This window comes from Equus przewalskii, chromosome 18 (genome assembly GCF_037783145.1).
Source record: "Equus przewalskii isolate Varuska chromosome 18, EquPr2, whole genome shotgun sequence".
Classification (NCBI taxonomy): domain Eukaryota; kingdom Metazoa; phylum Chordata; class Mammalia; order Perissodactyla; family Equidae; genus Equus; species Equus przewalskii.
In genome coordinates this window covers 40,369,703-40,393,154 of record NC_091848.1, presented here as the reverse complement: position 1 = coordinate 40,393,154, position 23,452 = coordinate 40,369,703, and the positions used below count along the sequence as shown (strand labels likewise).

At 40.3% G+C, this 23,452-nt stretch overlaps 1 protein-coding gene across 1 annotated transcript; it reads right to left on the bottom strand.

The window, feature by feature from the left end:
- Window positions 1-3,580: 3,580 nt before the first annotated feature.
- On the bottom strand, window positions 3,581-23,424 carry LRRC58 (leucine rich repeat containing 58). Its single transcript, XM_070582634.1, has 4 exons — window positions 22,758-23,424; window positions 12,681-12,809; window positions 11,744-12,021; window positions 3,581-9,495 (listed from the first exon to the last, which is right to left on the bottom strand). Exons 1-4 carry the CDS (start codon window positions 23,255-23,257, stop codon window positions 9,287-9,289), a joined length of 1,116 nt encoding a protein of 371 aa, XP_070438735.1. The 5' UTR covers window positions 23,258-23,424; the 3' UTR covers window positions 3,581-9,286.
- Between the last annotated feature and the right edge of the window lie 28 nt (window positions 23,425-23,452).

Here is a 23,452-nt window from a genome sequence, read left to right as displayed (position 1 = left end):
ACCAAAGCTTAAGTCACGGGCATCTAGTAATCATCTGATTCATTCTTATCCATTGGTCAATTGCACATCTGCCTTTCTTTTATGAGATGCTGCCCTCAGCAGAAATAAAAAAACATTGTTTGTTTCAAAGCTGCCCATTGACATATCATCCACCTCAAAAACCCCTTGGAAGTGATATAAAGGGTAGCATTTTAATTGCAGATTCAAGGGCAAAGTTCTCATTACTCCACTAACTCTGCCCATGGCTGCCTGTGCATTTAGGAGGGAAGATTAAAAGACCTAAATAGAGATGACTTAAAAGGGTGTGGTAAGTGATGCAAGAACTTACAAATATTTGAGAGCTACAAAAAATAGAAAGGAGTTTTGAGCACAGGTAGTTCTAGACTCTTAAAGTCAGGAAGAACCTCAGAGATCATTGTCAAGTTTACAAAGAGGTTAAAATTAATAAGGACAAAATTCTAAAATTGTGGATGATTTCTAGGTGTAATATAAGCTTAATTTCCAAGAAGTTAAATTTATTTCACATATCTTTACTTAGCTCAGCTTTTAAAACTCCCAAGGCAACATTGTAAATCCAGTCTTTATTTGTAGGAAGAAAATACTCATAATAACATATTAAGAATATTTTCATTTCTTTGAGTTTCCATGGCATCATGAACAAGTTTACTTTTCCATTTAAATCTTCCATATATTTACAGAGACCTTAAGATTGCAGCACCATTCAGACTGAAGCAGTAAAATAATCATAGTCTTATAGCTAGATCTAAAAGAAACTGGGGTAGAAATTATGCATAGTGCTTATAAAAATGTGTAGTTGAGTTGAACTTTTATTACTGTTTCCTATCATGGGAATCTATGTTTATGGATTAACCATAGCACTTTCTTCTAGGCCATATCTACATTTTCTTATCTTTCCTGGCAATGTTAACCTGTTCCTCACTGCTCCTTAGGAATGTTAGCCATGTATTTGTCTATGGTCAGAAGAACCAGTGTGTGACTTGATGAGGTTTTCCTCACCCACGGAAAGGCTATTTCCTGCCTTGTGGCTATGACCTGAAATATTTGACCAAGCCATCCTTTCATGAATGTTTCTGGTCAAGTTGATCTGTTTTCTGCTTTTGTTTTCCACGATTCAGCAGATACTCTGACTTAGTTGAAGTTGCCTTCAACATGGCCAATCCACTTGAATACACCATCTTACATCCTCAAAACACTTTCAGTTCAGGAAAAAAGTGACTGACAGGGAGAAGCAAATAACATTGGATTAGCAATCAGTGCCTGGTCTGAAGTAGGCATTCAATTAAAAAGAAAACACCATTTTTTTTCAATGGATGAATGGATCCTAGCCCTAGCTCCATTGCTATTTATCTAAGAGAACTTGGGCAAGTCACTTCATCCTTTGGGTGCAACTCTTCATCCACTAAAAATCATAATCCAGGGGCCTGCCTGGTGGCATAGTGGTTAAGTTTGCATGCTCTGCTTCTGTGGCCTGGGGTTCACCAGTTTGGATCCTGGGCGTGGACCTACACACTGCTCATCAAGCCATGCTGTGGTGGCATCTCACACGGAAGAACTAGAAGGACTTACAACTAGGATACACAACTATGTACTGGGGCTTCGGGAAGGAAAAAAGAGGAAGATTGGCAATAGAGGTTAGCTCAGGGACAATCTCGCCCTCCTCTACCCCCCAGAAAAGATAAAGAATCCCTGGGCATTTGACTTGACTCTTGACTCTTGTGGGAAATTTGAACCCCACAGCCCTGGCTAGCCACGGAGACTCAAAAAAAAAAAAAAGGTAGTCCACTGACCTCAGGTTATCATGAGGGAACTTTCACCCTTGCTGGGCAACTGAGTCAGCTAGGCGAGCTTCTACCTATTGATGCTCAGACTCCACCTCCAGAGAGCAGGTTTCAATTGGTCTGGGGATGGAGGCCATGCATTTGTACATTTTGAAAGCTCCCATGGTGATTCTAATGTGCAATCAGTTGAGAACAGCTTCCCATAAGAAACCTTTCTAGCTTCTTTTCCTCCCTGTGGGGGAAAGCTAATTCATCTGCTTAGACGGCCAAAGTCTGACACTAACTGTTCCAGGTTTCTCTGTTGGGTAGCACTACAGGGTTTAAGATTTGACATGACCCTCTTTGGATCTGCGGTGCTTTCTGGTCAGCTTTGTGGAATGCTATGTGGGGATAGACAGCCCCTGCAGGGGGATTCTGTGATTTTGGTTGGTTACATTCAATTTAAGAATACAAACAGCTCAATTCCGATTTGATAAACCTGATATTTAGATCCCTTTCTCTAATCTAAGCCAATTTCTTAATTGATTTCAAACTCAGATGAGGGAAAGGGTTTGATAAGCCACAGCACCAACTTCACCCAAATCTAGTCCTACCTCACTGCCATGAGGATTAAGTAAGATAGGTTCTTGAATGTCTTTGTAAATAGTAATGAGCTACCCAGATGTTTACTCGTATCTAAGGTTTCCCACCATATCTAAAATTCTGAATACACTGAGGAGACATAGTGCAGACAGCATTACTTGGATGCTAGTTGGCCAGTTACAATGCACTCTCAGTACTATTAGTAATTTCCTGTCACAGATTGAGTATTAAAGAAGAAAGCAGCACACTATTGGGGAGCCAGCATTGAAATCAGAACCCAGAGGCTTAGATTCAAGATTCAGCCATTTAAGTCTTGGAAAAGTCTCTCTGGGTTTAAATTTTTTCCTCTCTCAAGAGAGTGAGTCAATTTCAGACCTTTAAGGTTCTTCTAGCTCTAACATTCTGGGGAATGCTGACGGAACTGCACGAGGCTGGCAGTGACTGCTGTGATGGATGGGACACATCCAAGGCTCACACACCCTCTGAAACATCTGGCTTCCTATTTGCTGTCTAGAGTTAGGCCATTAAAGAAAATCTTATTCTGAGACTTGTTCTAAGGAGAACATTCCCAACCAGGTAGTTTAGGGAGCAGGTTTATCCTCAGGAGAGAGATCTGAGTTACACCCAATGTTTTTTCTCTTGTGCCCTCAAATTTCTGAGCCTATCTTCACCAAGAAGCCTTCCTATATACTAACCAGGGAAGCGCTGAGCTTGTCCCATCTCGGCAAATCTGAAAGATTAGCTGTTCTGCAAGCGTGTGTCTTTCCTAGCCACTCTGTTTTCCTCAACTCATAACCAACCACAATATTCTTCCAAATTCTGTAATCTATAAACATGTCAGGTGTTCTAGGTGACCAAAATAATGGCACTAAAGAACAATACTAAGCACAGTAATATCAACGTGCTCAATTAGTACTGTACTACTTTGTGTTAATATTTTTTGATTCTGGACTAAATGCAAGAAGTAACTGACTTTTCGTTAGCAAAATGACTTCACCAATTTCTTATTAGAGTACGTCTGTTAAGACTGTGGAAGCAGAAGAACTCTAGTAGAAAGGGACCTGGTCTAATTCATCTTTTATCCTTTGCACCTAGCACCGAGAGTAAATGCTAATACATGCTTAATGTATGTATTCATGTATTGGAAAAAATTCAACAAATAGATGAACAATGGTCTAGCAAATAATCAGGCAAATACCAACATTATAGGGATTTTAATTTTTTTTTAAGTAAATGCTTGTCAATTAAAACTAAAATACTGTTACTTTTTCCAGAATACAGAATCAGATACCAACCAAACACTTTTAATAAAATAAGGCACAATGTTTGATAAGGCAAAATTCACACAGAGGGTTAATATAAGATCACATTTTTTGTATGTCCTCGGGGGGGAAAGGAGGTATAGAATTGAAGTAGCTTAAATATTCTTTCTAGAGCATTCACCATTACAAGGTAACATAAATCTGATGTAGTAAACTATATGTTGTCCTGAAAATAAAATTTAATTGTTGAATCATGTTGCAGTATTACATTTATCATTACCATTAAGTTGTAAATATCTATATACCTATAGATACAGATATTCCTAATTCATAAATCTCAAATACAGAAAACTAAGAAATCAGATAATAAAAAGTGATTTGACTAAAAGTACATATATTTTCAATATCCTTTGTTGATATTTCAAAGGCCCAAACTTTATAAAAGGTTAAAATACAGGTTATTTAAAATATTTCTCCCATTATGTTTTTGTTTCTCATGAACACAAAGTAGACTCAGAAGTGCAACACACACCGATTACAGGAACACAGGTCTCTCTACGATCGTTGTAAAGTGATTGCTGAGGTTAATATTCCTTGTCAATAACACGTCAATGTCAACCATTTAAGTTAGTCAAAGGATTCTCTTGAAACATCAGTGGGAGACAGAAGAATTAACCAATTTAGTAATGTTTCTGTAGTGCCAGTAACAGAAATCTTATCCAAATTTCTTCTCCTAACTGAAATTTAGAATAAAACAGTTTTATCCAATTTATTCACAGCCAAAGGAAGAAAGTAAGTTCTGGTGAAGGCAGACAGCCTCTCCAACCCTGGCTTTCTGGTATAACAGTATATAAATAACCTTCATGAAACTAATACATTTACTAGATTGAATACTGTCCCTTACAATAAATTGAGACTGACAAATGCTAGGTGAAAGTCTAGTAGCACCCAAATCAATATTACCCTGTGAGTGTTCAATAATGTGGAAGGTTTGTTGTTAGTGAACCGTTATCTTCTACATCAATTCTTAGCAAATACGGACTGAGAGATAGAAAAGGAATGGAGATATTTACATGAAAAATATTAAAACGTAGGCCCCTTTCAACCTAGTATTACAAAGAAACCACTCACAAAATATGCTAGGCCTCATGGGAATAATATCTTTCCATGATGCTATCAATATGAAGTGGGTTAGGAACTGCTGCCCCCCCCTTAGTGGTAGCAGATAAATTTTCTCATAACATAAAAGAGAATTATACCTTTCATTCATTCCAGGGGACCCTGATCCTCATGGCTTTGACCTCTGTGACAGCAGGCATGACTGGGATTCTCTCTCCAGAAGCCCTAGACTCACAGACATGAGGCCCTGTTTTAGGGGAAGGAGTTGCTCAAGATCAGTCTTTCTCCCTCGAGTCAAATGCAAACCGTCACAGGGGTGTCAGAAACAAGTTATTAAACGAAACAGTTCCCCAAACTTTGGGTGTAAAGTGGAGGATTTAAGGCACACACTTTCTGAGCACAAGTGAAGGCACTGCTACCTTTAAAAAGATCATGACTACAACGAAAACACAAAACTGGATGCTATTAAATTCATCAGATTAATGTTATACAGAGTACAGTACAGAAACAGTGAAGGTCAAGTACTATGTATTACAAATCATGTTGCCTAAAAACCTACACAGCCGCCTTTACTGTTGCTAAACACCCAGCATAACTTAAAAGCTGACTATTTTGGACTAAATGGAGAGTACTATTTATACTGACATAATAAAATCTATACTTCAGATGAGAAGAAAGGAGGTCATTTAGCTATTTCTAAATAAATGAAGCTTAACTAATTTTATATATCCATACTATAATGGATAAAGTTTTACCTACAAAGGGTCTTCTAATTCAGAATAACTTTTTATATAAATAGCTACTGCTAAAATGCTTTAAAAGATCAAACTTTATTTGCACTAATTATTTGCTTGGTGGTTTTTCTTTTTTACGGAGTGAAAAGGTAAACACTAATCAAGGCTATACCACAAATTTTAGGTTAATGAGGTATTACTCTCTCCCTTTGCAAAGGGCGAGGTTGGCCCTAAGAAAGTCGTATCACTTGCTGGGCCCTTCATTGTGGAGGGATGTGGACAATCTCCCAAGAGCAGAAACTGAAGAAATTTGGTGATACGGCTTTCAGATGGTAGTCAGTGGGCCACCTAACTTTGTAACAACTCATCATTACTTTAAAGGGCTTTCTTGGCTCAGGAGGATCCATGGGTGTCTGGTGACTTCTCTCTCCCTGGCCTTTGAGCTTTTAAAGATTTCTTCCATTTAATGCTCCAGCAATCAGCCTTTTCCTTCTCTTCCATTTAAAACTGGTATTTACAGTGTTTGGCCGAATTGGTCCGCAGTACTACACTGCACTAGTGCGGATCGCCCACAGCAACACAAAAATTTCTCAAATTTGAGGGACAGTTTACAATGCAAGTCTTTACTTTTAAATTTGGTACTTAAAGTTCCAAATATCAAGAATTTTAGAATAAGAGACTCCTCCAGCAGACATTTAAAAGTAAAATACGAACAGTAACTCTCAGATCTACCTCCACTACTCAACTACAAGGAATCCTGTGAACCTGGACTAGCTCGTCCCTAGGTCGGCCAATCGCTGACTCCAGGGGGCAAAATGTTCTATTAGCTCATCTTCCTGCTCCCTAAAATCCTAGGACTATTTCACCAACTCAGCTTGGTGATCCTGAGAGAACTGGATTCTAGGAAGAAAGATGACTAAGAACGTTCAATCCACCCATTTCAATTTCAAATTTCAGCACTGAAGAATTCCATTCCAAACAGAATAATGCTTTGGTTACGTAGTTCTAACCACAGAAGTCCTGGTCACCAAAATTGTCCGAGTTGAGCAATATCAAAAACTTATTCATTATGAAAATTAGTGCAGATTCTTAAATCTCAAAAAATACAGTTAAAGCTTATTAACTTCAGTTTAAACACAAACATGTGACTTAGCAACTAAAGAGAGAGACGATCCCTTTAAAGACAGAGACAGCTATATGACTCAGGAGCTGACTACCTGGTCTCAAGAATATCAGCTCCCTTGCATCGCATCTTCTGGTTAATTTCTACAATCACCAGTTACGAAAAAAGGGAAGTGATGGAAAAGAAACAGGGAGAATCTTAGAAAATATTAGCAGCTCTTGGAAAAGGTTAGGTCAAAGATTTAAAAAAAAGAAAAAAGAGGATAATACAGCTAAAATGTAGATTTCAGTAAAAGTCACCAAAGACAGTTGCACACAGATCTTAGATTTTCAAATGCACATATGGAAAACCATAACAAACATTTTGTTGAAAGCCATTTTGCTGTATACTATGGTATATGTCTACATCATGTAGCAAAAGCTAGAAACTGTTTCTGGTTGGACCTATTCACATCTGTAAAAGATGAATCAGTGTACCTTCTTTCTGGGAAGCTGGAAAGAGGTAAGTAAGGTTAAGTACTATATTTACATACCTATCCATTTATTTTACAAAGACTAACTCTTAGAAGATTACCCATGCTGTTACTTAGGTCAAGCTGGTAATGAATGAGGAAGTAAACTGAGGCATTTAAGCCAGAAAAATTTGGTCCTATCAATTTGAGCATTTTACTATGAATATGTCATTTATTTTCTACGAAAATATTTTATGTATCTTAACTAAGTCACTTACAAAACATTTTGGGCTTGCCACTTAGGCAGTGCCTAAGTCATTTTTACCTTTCCTAATTTCGTGGTATGCCGTTGCTGTGGCTCAAATGAAAATGTAAACAAAGACTTTCTATTACTTCCATCTTATGATATAATTACCCACGTACTATTCTAGGCAGTAGAAACATACTAGATTACTTCTATAGACACAGTCAGAAGAGTTCTGAATCAGAAGGAAAGAGGAATCTCACTACAGTAATAAGGTGAAGGGATTCACTCAATAGCAGCGTTTCACAACTGCAGTCATGAAACTCTCAGGATGTTTCATGAATTAACACACGACAAACAAACCCGAACTAGCCTACGGTATATTTTCTTCTAAAATAAAAAATAATATATAGGACAAAAACCTAACACACGTACATATCATTACTATACAACAATATGCTTTTAAGAAATGATGTGCCCCCATCATGAATGCCAGGAGGTCAGAAGGGAGATCATTTGATGCTCCGGTGAGCTTCTGACCTGCCTATTACTGTACAGGTAACACTTACCAACAAACTACCATGCTACTACAGGTTAGTTACCTAATGGCTGCTAGTATATGTTGTGTACTATCTTTTATAATATCAACTTATAATTGTACTATTATTCAATTTTTATTGCATATTAAACTAGTTAGTGAAAATTTTGTCATTTCTCATAGCAATTAACTTGTGAAACCATATTTCTGCAATACTTTAAGGATATAATATATTTAATAAATTTTTTATATGTTATCGATACAAAAATCGTTCTATTTCACATAATTTAAAGACTACTTTAATCTTTACACAAACGATTCCTGCTCCCAATTTTATCTGGCTTGTTGTAATGTTTTTCTAGTTTTTCTTTAAAATATAGAGAAAGTTACAGGTTAGTATATAGGCAAAGAAGTCGTCTTTGACGATTAAAAATTTTTAAATCATTTTCCCTCTCCTGTAATGCAAGACATAAAGAAGCTTTGCAAGCTTACATCTCTTTTCTGTCAAAAGAAATCTGACCAGTTTTCCAATCAAGAAGTGTTATTCTGTCTTACGATGAACAACTGATCAAGACCACGGCCTCTCATTAAGGGTAAAAGTGATTTGCTTACAGGATCATTTCATGTTTAAACAAAAGATTGACGCTCAGGAGGCCACGAGCTCAGATGTCAGATATACAGTTCTTTATCTAGTTCCGTTAAAGCACATTTTAAAGTGTTCTGCATAGAATGTCAGGTTACAGGCTGCTCTGGCAACATTTCTTGGATAAATTTCCCAATCTTTGCTAGAATTAAGGCACTATAACAGTTATTGCTGGATGACACGAGGGTAGCAACAATCACATAGAACAAGGGAACAGAACTGAACAGTTTTAAAATCCTACATAAAAGTTACGTCCCTTTGTTTAGCAGTTAGCAGGTCAGAAACATTTAGGTCCTATGTAGCCATCTGTGAGCTTATCTGAATAGCTCTGTAATCTAGACATATGGGCAATACAAGAAGGGAGGGCTCCTCCCGTCATGATACGGTGTTCAACCGAAACCCAAAGACAATTCTGGTAGTAATTACAGCTTTGATCATTTCTTTCTTCACCTCAACTGTCACAAGTTACACTGCTCACAGTTTATTACAGCACTGCTCTTCAGAACATTCCATTCTGCTGTGTAATTCATATAAAACTTGAGTGAAAACTGCAAACAACCAGCCAAATTTGAAACTGCCATTCAGAGCGAATTCTATCGAAGGAATCCAAACATGGAACTGGACTCATTCCTGATGAATGGGCAGATGAAACACAGAACCTTTTACATCATCTCCGACTCTTTCACGGACATTCAAGATGAAGACAAGGTTACTCGTGACCTTCCAAAGTCTTTTCTTTTCTAACCACTTCTGCTCAGTCTTTCAGTGACTCACACCCCCCTGCACTCTGTTCAACCAAGAAGAACCTTCTGCATTCTGTGTGCGGCAACACCAGCTTCGTCCTCCGAGTCAGACTCGCTCTGGGATGTGGAGCTGTGAGAGACGGAACTGCACGGGGAAGAGCATTCTGGCGAACACAAGTAGTGCATCAGCGGGAGGCGGTACTTCCCACAGAAGTCCACAAATTTAATCTGTCTGACACAGCAGTCAAAGTAGACTCCTGGAGAGAAGGAGGAGTAAGCACAAAGTAACCATTACACAGCAAACAGCCACAGGTTCTTTCTCAGCCCTTTCTCCAGCATTCTGAAGAAACGTCATATACAGTCTTTTCTTTTGTGAATCTTAAGCAGAAGCAGTAGTTGCTCCTACAGCTGTTTACAGAAATATTGGAAGGTCTTAGAAACGGCAATTTAGCTGCAAAGAGAAGGCCAGGAGATTACCTTAAAGGGAGCTGGCAGTGAAAGGACACTGCCTACTTAGCTTGTTTTCTCTGGGTGACTTGGTGGCCAGCAGCTGCTGGAGAAATTATAGGATACCTAAAGCGCCATTCCTCCACCCCCAAGCCACTTCTTGGTACCAGCCTTTAGTCAAGAAACTTAAAAAACCGCCAGAAAACTCCTTTAATAAGGATCTTAAGGAATCAGTTGCTATACACAAAATTTGCAAAAAGGAGACAACTTTTGGTACCCCTGTTCTTAAGTATTGGGAAGGAAAAATTAAAAGAAAGAAAATGCCATCTTACATTTCCACAGGCTCTAAATCTATAGCCTTCAAAGCATTTCACTAATGACCTCACTTGATTCTCACACAACTATAATTAGTAGGTAGACTGAAACTGGTATTCGGCTCTTTTGATTCCTAATTTAATGCTCCTGAACTGTGGCCCTTCAGCTAAGTGGAAATACCAGCTAGAGCTGAGAGGAAGGCAGAGGTTGCTGTGTCTCGGGGTTCGAGCTGCTCCTTAAAAAGATACTGCACACCTCTAACCCACAACGGTTGCAGCACAGCTGGAACATCCAGAACTCCGGGTTCCATCGCCTCTCTGGAGCAGAATCTCAGCTCCATACTCTACCTAAGTTCCCTCTGGCAGCTACTACTCTAAATGAATCACATGAGGAACCAAAATAAAAAGATGGGGTCCAAGCAAAGGAGAAACTATGATTTCTATTTGTTTTTTTCCTGATACTTCCTCATTAACTTTCTAATGTTATGATCCTGTAGTAAGTAAGTATAATTCATGGTTTAAAAGGCGAAATTTATGGTATATTACTCTGAACAATTTAGGAAAGTAAATAAATTCAACAAACTGCTCAATCTATATTGATAATAAGTCCCAAAAAATGTGTTAGCTTCCTGAAAACAGATAGAAGTAACAAAATAAAGCATTCCAGAATTATTATCAGCTAAAAAAGAAAAATACTATCTTGTCAATCGTAAGATCTCAGACTATACAAGGACAAAATAGCTCACAAAATATAAATTTACTTTTGTTTAACTTAGAGTTCAATGACTAATGAGTCTGGGAAGGGAAACATCAATGGCTTATTTTGTATATTATCTCAAATTTTAAACTACTAATTTTAAAAGTATTTTTGTTCCTAAGGTAAATAGCACATCAGTATACTAAAGAAGTCATTAAGAAACCATTTAAGAGACAAGAGAATTCTTGTGGAGGTCCATTTCTAGAAAAGGACAGATTCAAAGCAGAGATTAGACACAGACTATGAAGTCTGGAGGCCTGGTGTGAACCCACCCCTGCCACTGCTAAAGCCAACCTAGGAAAGGAGAATCGAGAAGAGCTTCGGCACATCTAATGCGGCACAGCAACCTCCACTTCTAAGATGGAGCGGCCAGAAACGGCCCAGAATATTGTCTTTTTTTCTTTTTTAAACCAACAGTGTCTTTTCCTATCTTTCAATATTTTTTGAGGAACTCAGATCATTTCCTCCCTTTTTAACCTTATAACGGTGTCAAGCCACAATGAGACTTCCAGGGAAAATCTGACCTGGTTCTGATCATCATTATACAGCACTTCCTCAGCACCTACTTTATCCTACAATAGAACTCCCATTAAACTGGATTATTTAAAAGTAGTCTTTTATGAGGGAGCCAAAATAAAATAACCTGCCCGTCAGTCACCAACTCCCACCCACACACCCCGGCACCTCAGGCCCTTTATAACCCGGCCTTGGGGTATGCTTTGTTCCTCTCTCTCATTATTCCTCTAACTATACAAGAAAGAGAGAGAGAGGGAGGGATGAAGGAAGGGAGGCATAAAAGGAGGAAGAGAGAAATCTGGAGAGGGTGAAATGTCTTACTTTCTGATAAAAGACTGAAAGAATGAGGGAAACAGAAACAGGGACTACCTGCCTTTCTCTGAAAGAAGACAGCAAACTGAAACAACACTTAGACCATCCATTTTAAAAATAGCTAAGTGAATGAGAAGCAAGGACAATGAATGAACTTACCTCCACACTTTGGATTTGGACAATTGCTGGCTAAGCTCAAGTATCTAAGAAGATTCCCAGGAAGATCATAGGGGGTGTAGGGAATATTTCGAATTTTAATGGTCCGTGCAGCTAACTCCAGGAGAGTTGGAGGGTCATAGGTTAAATCTCTAACAAAACGAACCACCAACGGGTTTCCTCGCAAACTCAATTCTTCCAAATGAATAAGGTTGAGGATCTCTCGAGGCAGGTACGTCAGCAAGTTATTGTGAAGACTGAGGGAACGAAGGGAATGCAACCTAGAATGAATGCAACACAAAACTCAATGGCAGTACGCAAGACAACTACCAAGAAGGCCAAATGAGGAACTTGATTTCCACGTAAGAACGAGCAACTAAGATTAAGGTCATTGGAAGTAAAATGAGAAGGTGCTGAAACTAGATCAGAGGGCACATTTGCAAGTGTCATGAAGGACTTTTGCCCATACAATCTTGGAGAGCTCAGAATACTTAGAGAGTATTCTGATGTGCTGGCTGAAATATAAATGCTGGATTTAAAGACTTTTTGGGCATGCTTTATCGTTCAGATACCTAAAAAAGTATTCAAATGCAACAGGAATCGAGATCCTTTACATTATCTCATTAGGATAGGAAAGCTTCATATCAAATACAAAATCAATAAAACCTAGGAAATCTATGCTAAATTAATACTCTAGTTTTGATTACAGAAAACAAGCTAGACAAATATTTTGAAGAATAAAACATTTTAAATAGAGCATTTAAAAGTAACATTCACAATAAGCAACCCAATTAACAGCAAACCTCAGAACTGTAGCTCTCATGTAGCACGTACTTTGAGAACACCTAATTCTCTTCTACATATAAAACATGTGGGTGAATAGGGGCAATAATTCGTAAGCATGGATCTCCGTAAACATAAACTGCCTGAAACTACTCACTGTGAAAGCTGAGGAGGCACACTTTGGATTTTGTTGTCACATAACACCAAATACTTTAGAGAAGGCAGATTTGCTAATTCTGGTGGGATTTCTTTGATGAAGTTTCCTCCAAGATACAAACACTCTAAACTGCAAAATAAAGAAAAACAAAAAAGTAAACAAAACAGAAGTTGGATAAGATACCCCATTGTCTTTATTACACCGAACACATTTCATCTATTCATTCAGCAGATGTTCTTCTTAGGATTTGCTATGTGCTTCACAGTCTCTAGAGAAACAATGCAATCTTCAGGGAGCTTATAGGTAAGAGACAAGACACACCAATGTTAGACAATATTATAATTCAACACAAAACAAGGCCAAAAATAAGCATAACATGATTGAAACACCAAAATGAGCGGCACAATCCACAAATGATTCAGGAGGTAAAAAAGTAGAGAAATCAGGACACAGTGGTTCTGACTGGGAAAAGCTTCCCCACAGCACTGTGACTTCAGCTGGACTATGAATTCAGCTCACTTAGGTGGAAGGAAAGAGCACACCTCAGGTTGGAGGAGAGGAATTTCACGGGACAAAACATATCTTTTAACACAGAAGAGGAGAATTCATTTTGAGGAATCCAGAGATGAGGCTAGAGAAAGGCCAGATGACAGGAACTCTGAATTCTGTGCTCATAGGCTTGGACCTGGTATGCCACTGGGCAATGGGAAAACCACTAGCCGTTTTTTTGAAAAGAGTGGAAAAACATGGCTGAACTCTATGTTTCTTTTTTGCTCTTCTTACAGCATTCATTATTATATTCTTATTATAGCATTATACATTACGAATGAATAGCAGGACATTCTTCAGAAGTTATCTAAACAAATTATGTAAAACTGATCACTATCATGAAATTAAGTTTCACGTAATTATCCTGTTTTCCAACAAATTAACAACATTTCAGACGTAGGCTACATTGCACCAAAATGAACTGCTCCTCTTTGTGGTGACGACTGTGGAAAGGCTCTCTCCAAAAGATGTTTGCAAGGGCGTGACAGTCAGTTCTTACTACATAAATATAACGCATACACAGAGATCTTTTCCATTACTATGTTACTTTTGTCGTCTCGTTAAATCTACTAACTCAACAGACACTATCACTCTTTTAAGATACCTTTAAATGTGGGAGAAGATAGCCTACTAAACTATTACCCAAACTTCCAGGATAAGAATTACCCGGGATACTTTTAAAGCTACAAAATCCAGGCCCCATCCAGATTTTAGGGTACAAGGGGTACCATTAAAAGATAGAGCCCAATTACCCTATAGCTAATCACAAGTCCACAATTAGCATTCAAGAGCCCTCCTTACTCTTCGCCCTGCCAACATTCAGTATTAACACCTGCTCTAATTGTTTTTACTATTCGATGGCATGACAAATGGTACCATTCTGTTCTTTTAATCTGCAGTTCCCTAATTACTAGTGAAGTCTGGCACCTTTTTATATATTTTTGGCCATTTGTACATCTTTAGAGAATTGCTGGTTCCTATCCTTTACCCATTTTCCTCAGGGGTTATATGGCTTTCTCTTATTAATTTGTTGGGAGCTTTGTTGTTGTTGAATACATGTTTTCATAACCTTGTTCTTCTGTGGCCTAGAGCACGGTCTGTTTTTGTTCACATTTATATGTGTAAAAAAGAATGTACAGGGGCTGGCCCCGTGGCCGAGTGGTTGAGTTCGCGCGCTCCGCTGCAGGCGGCCCAGTGTTTCATTGGTTCGAATCCTGGGCGCGGACATGGCATTGCTCATCAAACCACGCTGAGGCGGCGTCCCACATGTCACAACTAGAAGGACCCACAACAAAGAATATACAACTATGTACCTGGGGGCTTTGGGGAGAAAAAGGAAAAAAATAAAATCTTTAAAAAAAAAAAAAAAAGAATGTACAGCTATTAGAACTGAACTTGTTCACTGTGCAGTTTGAATTTTTACAGTCTCCCCTATCATTCCGCCTTCTTGCTCTGGTTAGTCCCCTCGCGGAACCATGGTTTTCCTTCTTCCCTTGATAGTTCTGTCAATTTTTGCTCTCTTTCCCCTCAAAATATAGAAGCTATACTGCAGATACATTCAAGTTCATGACCATTAAAACTTATTGTTGAATTGTTCCTTAATTCACATGAAGCATTTCTCTTTGTTCCTTTTAATCCATTTTGCCTTCAAATCTGTTTCCTCTGATTATCAATACTGCCTACTGCTTTATTTTTGTTAGCATTTATTTCACTTAACCCCAGCTCCACCACCTACGAGTATAACAACTTGGGCCAGTAACAATCTTGTTACACCCCAGTTTCCTCTTCTTCAAAATGGAATATTATGACATATCATATAAAGTGCCTAGTCAACAAACATCAACTAGGTACCTACCATGTGCCAGGCACCAGTCTAGGGACTACAGTGTAAGTAAGGCCAAGTTCTTGACATTAAGAAGCCTACATTCTAGTGAGAGAGAAAATAAATTAGTGAATGTGTACAGACTATGCCAGATAGCTTTAAACACTATAAAGAAAAAAGGAGGTAATCAGGTGGTGATGGAAGCGATATCCTAGATAAGGTGGTCAGAAAAGATTTCTCTTGAAGCTGACATTTCAACGGAGATCTGAATGAAATGATTGAGTATAAATTCCTCACATACAAAAATGCCTGGTGTATTGTGAAAGAGCAACACAGCAATGTGAGTAGAGAGGGTGGCAGAGGGGGAGAGTGGTCATTAAGAGCTCAGAGGTAGCCCGGGAGGCCAGATCACAGAGGGCCCTTGGAGCCATAGTAAGGATTTTGAATTTTATCCTAGGAAGGACGGGTTTTCAACAAAGGCTAGTTGTGTATCTGACTTACACTTTAGAAGGATCACTTTGGCTACTGTGTGGAAAGCAGCTGGGAAGTGGCAGGGAGGGGAACGTGAAAGGCAGGAGTTGGGGCAGCAACAGCAGACTGGAGCCTACAGCACGAGGCCAGATGCAAAACGATAGATTTTCCTGGTACATCTTTTTCAGTCCTTTTACTTTTCAGTTAATGGGGTATTTCTAGGTTAACTGTAACTCCCATAAACAGTACACAACTTGACTGTTAGGTTAGACTTGTGTTCTCTGTTACCATGGTGTATCTTCTTCTCTTCAGCTCTGCCTTCCACTATGCTCATGCAGCTTCCTCTCATCCCATTCACTCTCCACTGTTCTGAACTGGATATGCTGTTTCTATTTTGCTAGCAGTTGCCCCTTCAATTTCCTTTGCTATCCTTCTCACTTCCAAACACACATCCAGGCTCGCTTGTCTGTCCTTCTCTTCATATCATCATCTAGAATTAGTTCTATCTTGATTTAAAAATAAATTTATTTCCAATCAATAATTATTCAGATTCATCAATGTTTTACCAATTTCTTTGTTTACCACTGTTTTTGGCAGCTTGCTATTTCTTTTAAAGTTCATTTTTCCTGGAGTACCTCCTTTAGAAGTTCTTTCAGCAAGGACCCAAGTTCTTTCAGCAAGGACCCATGGTTATTAATCTTTTGAGTCCTTTTGTCCCCGATGTTTTAATTTTTTCACTTACTCTTGAATAATAGCTTGGCTGGGCATAAAATTCTAGAGTGACAGTTACTTTTCCTTAGCACTAGGAAGATATTGTTCATTATCTTATTACAGACAGCATTACTATTCTTCCTTTGTAGGTAATCTGTTTTTATCTCATTAAGAGCTTTTAGGATCTTTTTTCTCTGTTTATCGTTATTGTTCTAAAGTTTTACTATGATGTATCAAGATACCAGTTTAGAGCACTCTCTTTTTTAATTCTGGGAAATACTCAGCCACTATTACTTCAAACATTGCCTTTCCTACATTCTCGTTCTAGAATTTCCTGTTAAACAGCAGCTTGAACTTCAGGATCAATTTTCCATGTCTCTTAACCTTTCTTTCATACTTCTCAGTTCTTTATCTTTTTGTGCTGCATTCCAGGATAATGCTTCCAGAAGGTCTTTTAGCTTACTGATCCACTCATCAGCTGACTTCAGTCTACGACTTGGCTCACTGAGTCCATTTTTAGGAATAAACTCAATTTCATTTTTCTCACTTCAAGGAATTCTAATTAGGGTTTTCAGAGTTGTCAGTTTTTTAACTTTCTATTCTTGTTTCAGTGATAAAGTTCCTTCCTTTACCTCTCTGAAGTTAGGAAACATACTTATTTTAAAGTCCTTTACAGATTGCATTATATGTATTTTCTCAGGTATAATTTCTTCTATTTGTTGAATTTCTTATCTGCATTTCATAATATCAGCCTTCCTTGATGTGTGGTGATTCAAAAAGCCAACCTGAATCTGAAGTTTTGTCTTTCTTTTTTCATAGATTGATGATTTTTTTTTCTATTTCTGATGGTGTAAAGCTTTTCGAGATTGCCTTTCTCTATTTAGATTTATAATGTTTAGTAAAAATAAGCAGACAACTTTAATTCTGTTACATTATTTTTCTCTTTTTCAAAGACTACCTTGTAGCAACAACCAATTGTCTGGATACAAGACTGAATTCTCCTACATGCAAGTGTTTAAGCACAGGTGGAAAAGGTTCCTTCCTAGGCAGGATTTTTTGATCCTACCGAGTATAAGTTAATGCTCCGTTACTTAGAAATCTCTGTTTTTCAATGATGAGAGAGAATAGGATAGGATAGAATATTTGGAGTCCAAATAACAGAAACTACCCTGGAAAAGGAACTATTTTAATAAGAAAGCTATCTGGGGAAAAAGTTTAGCAAACTTGGAAACTTTTACAAAAGATTCAATAGTTAAACAACAACCTGCTATAGTTCAATACTGGAGGAGAAAAGAAAACAAAGCAAAGAAGGGGAAGAGTGAGCCTAAGAGTAAATGCAAATATTGTCCTTTCTATTTGTTTAAGTCAACAATCAAGAGAAACTAGTATTCCATGTCATCTTCTCTCAATGCTTCAGGTGGGTGAGTGGGGGACACACAGACAGAAAGGATACCAAACCTGAGTAGTTACTGTGACTTTGGCAGAGAAGGATGTCATGTTTCAAAATATAACCAAGCCCATGATTCTGAAATTACGTAAATTTTCTTTTGCAATTGATGGGCATCCATCAACCAGACTACACAACCAGCATATTAAATGTACACTTTCAGGCTTATTTCTCACTTTCAAACTCAAATAACTTCCAAAGTTCTAGGGACTTGAGCCCTTTCAATGATTTGTGGGAATTAAATTTCTAAAACACACTCTACTGTTTCCAAACATGCTTTTTTGTAAGGAGAAGGGAAAGGTGTTCAATTTAAAGCAAAACTATAGGGGCTGGCCCCGTGGGCCGAGTGGTTAAGTTCGTGCGCTCCGCTGCAGGCGGCCCAGTGTTTCGTCAGTTCAAATCCTGGGCGCAGACATGGCACCTCTCATCAAGCCACGCTGAGGTGGCGTCTCACATGCCACAACTAGAAGAACCCAGAACGAAGAATATACAACTATGTACCGGGGGGCTTTGGGGAGAAAAAGGAAAAAAATAAAATAAAATCTTTAAAGCAAAACTATAGTGTTTAAAAGTTCCTGTGTTTGTCAGGATTGCAGCTCTGTTAATCAGGATTGGAACAATTCTTTCAGTGTTTGACAAATATAGAAAACAGGAAAACAGTTCACGATATTTCTTCCTTTCCTTTCTGTTTAGCATTAACAGACTAACCTTAAATTTGTTCTTGAAAAGTATCTCACCTCTCCAACCCTTAGGGATACTGAAGTAGATGCCTTTTCTCCAGCAGGGACCAATGACCCACCAAAAAAAATACACTAGGGCCCCTTAGTGCCTATCAATTTTAGCCACAGGTATAAGTCGAAAATGTTTTGCTTCTCTACCCAAATAAAAATGACATTATTATAACAAAAATATACACTAGTCCTATATTATGGTTGGTTAAAGGCAGATGGAATTAAAGTGAGACAGATTTGTAGACAGAGGCAGAAAACAGAAAGTAAGAGAAACACAGAAAGATAAGAACACAGTTTTCTTGAGGTAGCATCCGCATGTTGAGTCATTTTCAAATACTATCACTCACCAGGGACTGTTAAAGTACATTATACACTTCAAAAGTAAAAGCACAAAAGAGGAATCATCTCTTGATACCTGCCTCAAACTAAGGCTATAAAAGAAAGAAGTTAGAGGGAAGAAGCCGAGAGGCAGAGAAAAACTCAGTATGCGACTCTAAATGGGGAAAAATGTTTTTATTTAAACTTTATCACATTCTCCTTATCATCTGGTTGAGTCACCTCCTCCAGGGCATTAATTTTTAGCTTTTACTTCATTACAATCCTCGTATCTTCAATTTCTAAGACCACATCAGACAGACAGTGAGCGAGGGGTCCTGAATAGAGAAAGGCAGGCACTACTTGAGAAGCAAAGACTGTGGGGACTAGTTCCAGTGGAACTCACCCGTGCTCACACCTGCTCTCCAAACACCTACCCTCCGGGAAGCCAAACGAGCCTGAAGCTTTCGGTTCCTCACGTCAAGTCTATTACCCATTTGGTGGTAAGTTATTAAGCTCTTTCTCAATTAATGTCCGAGCTAACTGAGAGGAATGACAGGCAAGAGTTCAGAAGAAGAAATAGGTTGAAATATGAATTACACCTACTTTTTCAACATTATAAAACAAAAACAAGACTGTGCACATAGAAGCCAGCTATTATAACTACTTGTTGAAGAATAACCTTCTTTCTTTTTTTTAAAGATTTTATTTTTCTTTTTTCTCTCAAAGCCCCCTGGTAGATAGTTGTGTGTTTTAAGTTGTGAGTCCTTCTAGTTGCGGCATGTAGGATGCCACCTCAGCATGGCCTGGTGAGCGGTGCCATGTCCGCGCCCAGGATTCGAATCGGCGAAACCCTGGGCCGCCAAAGCGGAGCACGCAAACTTAACCACTCGGCCACGGGGCCAGCCCCCTAACCTCCTATTTTGATGGAAAGAATCAACACCTACAACCTCATGGTTCCACTGATAGCTGAATTTACTCCTGGGGAATGAAGTTAATCATAAAAATAATATTTTCAGCACCTACTTATTACTTCAAAATTGATCTTTCAGAAGCCATTTTCTAAAGATTTTGACACTAGGGAAAAGGATCAACAAAGTAAAGAAAACATACATGGAGGCACCCACTAAATCTGGAGAGGTCAATTACGCCACGTAAGCTAAGAGTGTGTGTTCTTCCTGAAATGAAGAAGCGTGGAGAGCAGAGGGACATTTATATGGACTATACGCTCTGCGTTACTTTTGAAATTGCTATTAAAGAGGGCAGATATCTTCCTAACGTTCAAACACACCTGACGTGGTCTTCACAGCAGCACGGCACAGTTTACAATACACATCAGCGTGACTAACGAGGTCTAGGGGGTCACATACATTCTAAGAGAAGAAGGCGTTCTGGGGCAGGTACCTCAGGGTTTAAGTGACTGAACTTCCACTTCTCCATTTTTGAAGCTTTCATGCGTTGTTTCAGCAGTGAGTAACAGGCAGCCCTTGAGGGGTGAACCACACAAATCTCACTCTCAGTTTTTGGCCTCAATCAAGTGACTGGTACTAAATCACAGTTCCCTCATCCGTACAAAGAAGGGGGTGAATCAGCCCATTTAGGCTGTTTCTACCTCTCAGAGTATATTTCTACACGACTCTTTTAGTCTACACTCAACCAGAGTTTATATTTGGGGCACGGCCTAAACTTTTACTAATTCTTATCAGTTAAGAGCAATGGAGCATACAACCGAAAAATAAAAACTCTAACATAAAAGATCCCACATAGCAAAGGCATAATAACCAAAAAACACAGTTACCAGCCCAGAAAATTAGGTCAACCAGGCTTTGACTAATCCTCCTGGTCACATATGCAACAGAAAAGAAGTCGGGAGAATCAGGTTCTAGCCCCACTCTATCACTGTGGAAAATTCATGGGTTTGGAGCCAGAAACCCCAGAAGTCATAGCCAGTTCCACCGCTCACAGGCTTTGTGACCTTATGACCGAACCTCTCAGAGCCCCAGTTTCTTCCTCTCATCTCACAGAGTCACGGTGAGAATTAAAAAGCATATTTAGAGCACCTTCAACAGGGCCTACTGCATTGTAAGTATTCAATTAATGGGATTTTTGCCTACCATTTTCCCCATGTGACAGAAATAATTCTTGCTCTGGGTTTCTCTTAGTATGAAAAGACTAAGAAGGCTGGAATTATGTAACATCAAAATTAGAAGGAACCAAGACCTGTCAACTTTAATCTAAATCTCTCTCCAACCCTTCTATTTCTTACTATCTCTCCTAGTACCACCCTGGTATAAGCTACCATCGTCGCTCTTCTACTAGAATGGCCTCCTTCTAACCAGCCCTCAGAATCTCATCTCTCTTTCCACCCCCTCCCCACTCCATCTCTGCACAGCGACAAGACAGAGGTGCTTTAAAAACTGTCTCACGTGTACTTGGTATAAAATCCAAACTTCACCATGGCCTTCAAGATCTGACATGGCCTGGGATCTGGTCCAAATTTATACTGGCCACGTTCCTACTTCCTCACTATGCTCCAGTACGATGTCCTTCTTTCAAAATTTTGGCCTTCAGTCCTACTTGCCCCTGGGATCTCACATGCGCTGTTCCTTCTACCTGAACTGATCCCACCCCACCCTCTCCTAGTTAATTCTTCCTCTTCCTTCAAAAGCTCAATTCAAATGTTACTTGTTCAAGGACCAAACTAAGTCAGGTCCCTCTGTTACGTCATTTCAAGGCACTCTGTACATCTCCACAGAACTTATAACAATTGTAATTAAATAATGAGGTTTACAGTTAGGTGTAACGTCTCCTGCGTTAGTGTGTTAGCTCCACGAGGGCAGGAACATGTTCACCATTGTATCCCCAGCACCTAGGACAGTGCCTGACACATGGTAGGTACTCAATAACTATCTGATGAGGAGTAAATAAAGGGATATCTTGTCCAAACGCCTCATTTTGCCGGTTAGGAAGCTGTCGTCAGGATATGTTGAGTGACTTGCCTGAGGCTGGGACACCAAGAGTTCTTATTCTCAGGCCAATGTTCTTTTCACTACATTTAACTCTGCGGTGTCTTCCAGCTCTAACATTTTGATATCTCAGAAAATTCAATAAAAGACGTGAAAAGATTTTACAGATGGAAGACACTTTTTTTCACTTTGAACAATACACTTGCTCTTGCTCTATTTTTCATTCCCCTGCCAGGCATCTCTAGGGGACTTTTGCTATCCTGCTTCTCTGCTTCCTCCTTCCATTTAATTCAACATACATTTACTAAATAATCTAATAGGTGAGGGTGAGGCAGACCTGTAAACAAGGAATAATAATCAATAAGGTAAATGCAGTGGCGGGGTGAACAAGGTACAGAGGAAGTATAGTTTAGGCAATAATTGAATGGTTCTCCAGGAAGCAGTAAAAGAAAGAAACAAAGAGATGTTCATCAAGAGAGGTTTTGAAGGATGAATAGGAGTTTGCCAGGTGCAGGCAATATTCCAGGCAAAGGGAACAGCACACGTACAGAGACACTGCATCCATTCAACACATTTAGTGAATGCCTACAAGGTGCTCGCAAAGTGCATGGACCACTGACTTCCACAAATAGCATTACTGCTGGTATTGCTATAGAGAAGAGGGAGCAGGAAAGGTTGCGGATAGCAAGTCAGCTCAGAGTAGCTTGTATGTCACGCTAAAAGGCATAAACTGATCTATAAGCGTAGAAAACCCCCAAAGTCTTCTGAGAAGGAAGTGACAAGCTCAGATTTACATTTGTTTGCGTACCTACTCAGGATCACTCCCCCAAACCCAAGGAAGACAGAAAAATTGCCTTAAACATCTGCACAGGGCACACGCTACATAGCAAACGCTGTCAGACACACGACCTTGTTAGATCTTCACTGCGACTCGCCGAGATGGCCAGGCAGAACTCACTGGCCAAGAGTTCAAGAGACAGCCCGGAAGACGACAGTTAACGTGGCAACTGAAGGGCGCCGAGGCCGGGCCCGGCGCCCCCTCCTCTGCATCAGGGACCCGCTCACCTCCGCAAGTTCTCGATCTCGGCCGGGATGCTCTGCAGCTGGTTGCCGCCCAGGCAGAGGGTCTGCAGCGCGCGCAGCTCCAGCAGCGAGGCGGGTACCTCCTGGAAGCAGTTCCCGCTGAGGTTGAGCACCTGGAGGCTGCGGCAGAGCGGCGAGCGCGCCAGGCCCTTGGGCAGCGCGCCGGGCCCGCCGAGCCGGTTGTTCTTGGCCAGCAGCGTGCGCAGGCTGCGCAGCGCCAGCAGCTCGGGCCCGAGCGCCGTCAGCGCGTTGCCGCTCACGTCCAGCAGCTGCAGGTGCGGGAAGCCGCTGCCCAGCGCCCGCGGCAGCGACGCCAGCCGGCTGTGCGGCAGCAGCAGCCGCAGCAGCGCCTCCCGCGCGCCGCGCCGCTCCTCGGCCCGCGCCTCCAGCTCCGCCTCCAGCGTCTCGGCGGGCACGCTGAGGCGGGACAGGTTCAGCTCGGCCTCCCCGGCTGCGGCCACCGCCGCCCCGGCCTCCTCCATCCCGGCCGCCGCCGGGCCCGGGGCGCCGCACTCCCAACAGCGCCGCGCGCTCCGCAGGCCCGGAGCTCCGCGGCGCCCCGGAACCTGAAGGGAGGGCGGCGTCGGAAGTGGCGCGGCGGCTGCTCACCCCGCGGCGCCGCCGAGGCCCGCGACGCCAGGCGGCGGGGTGCGCGCGCCGCTCGGGGGCCAGGCTCC

What these genes read in the sequence shown, in the direction of transcription:
- LRRC58 (XM_070582634.1), bottom strand. Translation starts at nt 23,257, where the DNA reads ATGGAGGAGGCCGGGGCGGCGGTGGCCGCAGCCGGGGAGGCCGAGCTG. An exon ending in GAGATCGAGAACTTGCGGAG is followed by an intron (nt 12,810 to 22,757) that starts GTGAGCGGGTCC and finishes TTTATTTTGCAG; the next exon opens with TTTAGAGTGTTTGTATCTTG. An exon ending in GTGCCTCCTCAGCTTTCACA is followed by an intron (nt 12,022 to 12,680) that starts GTGAGTAGTTTC and finishes CATTCATTCTAG; the next exon opens with GTTGCATTCCCTTCGTTCCC.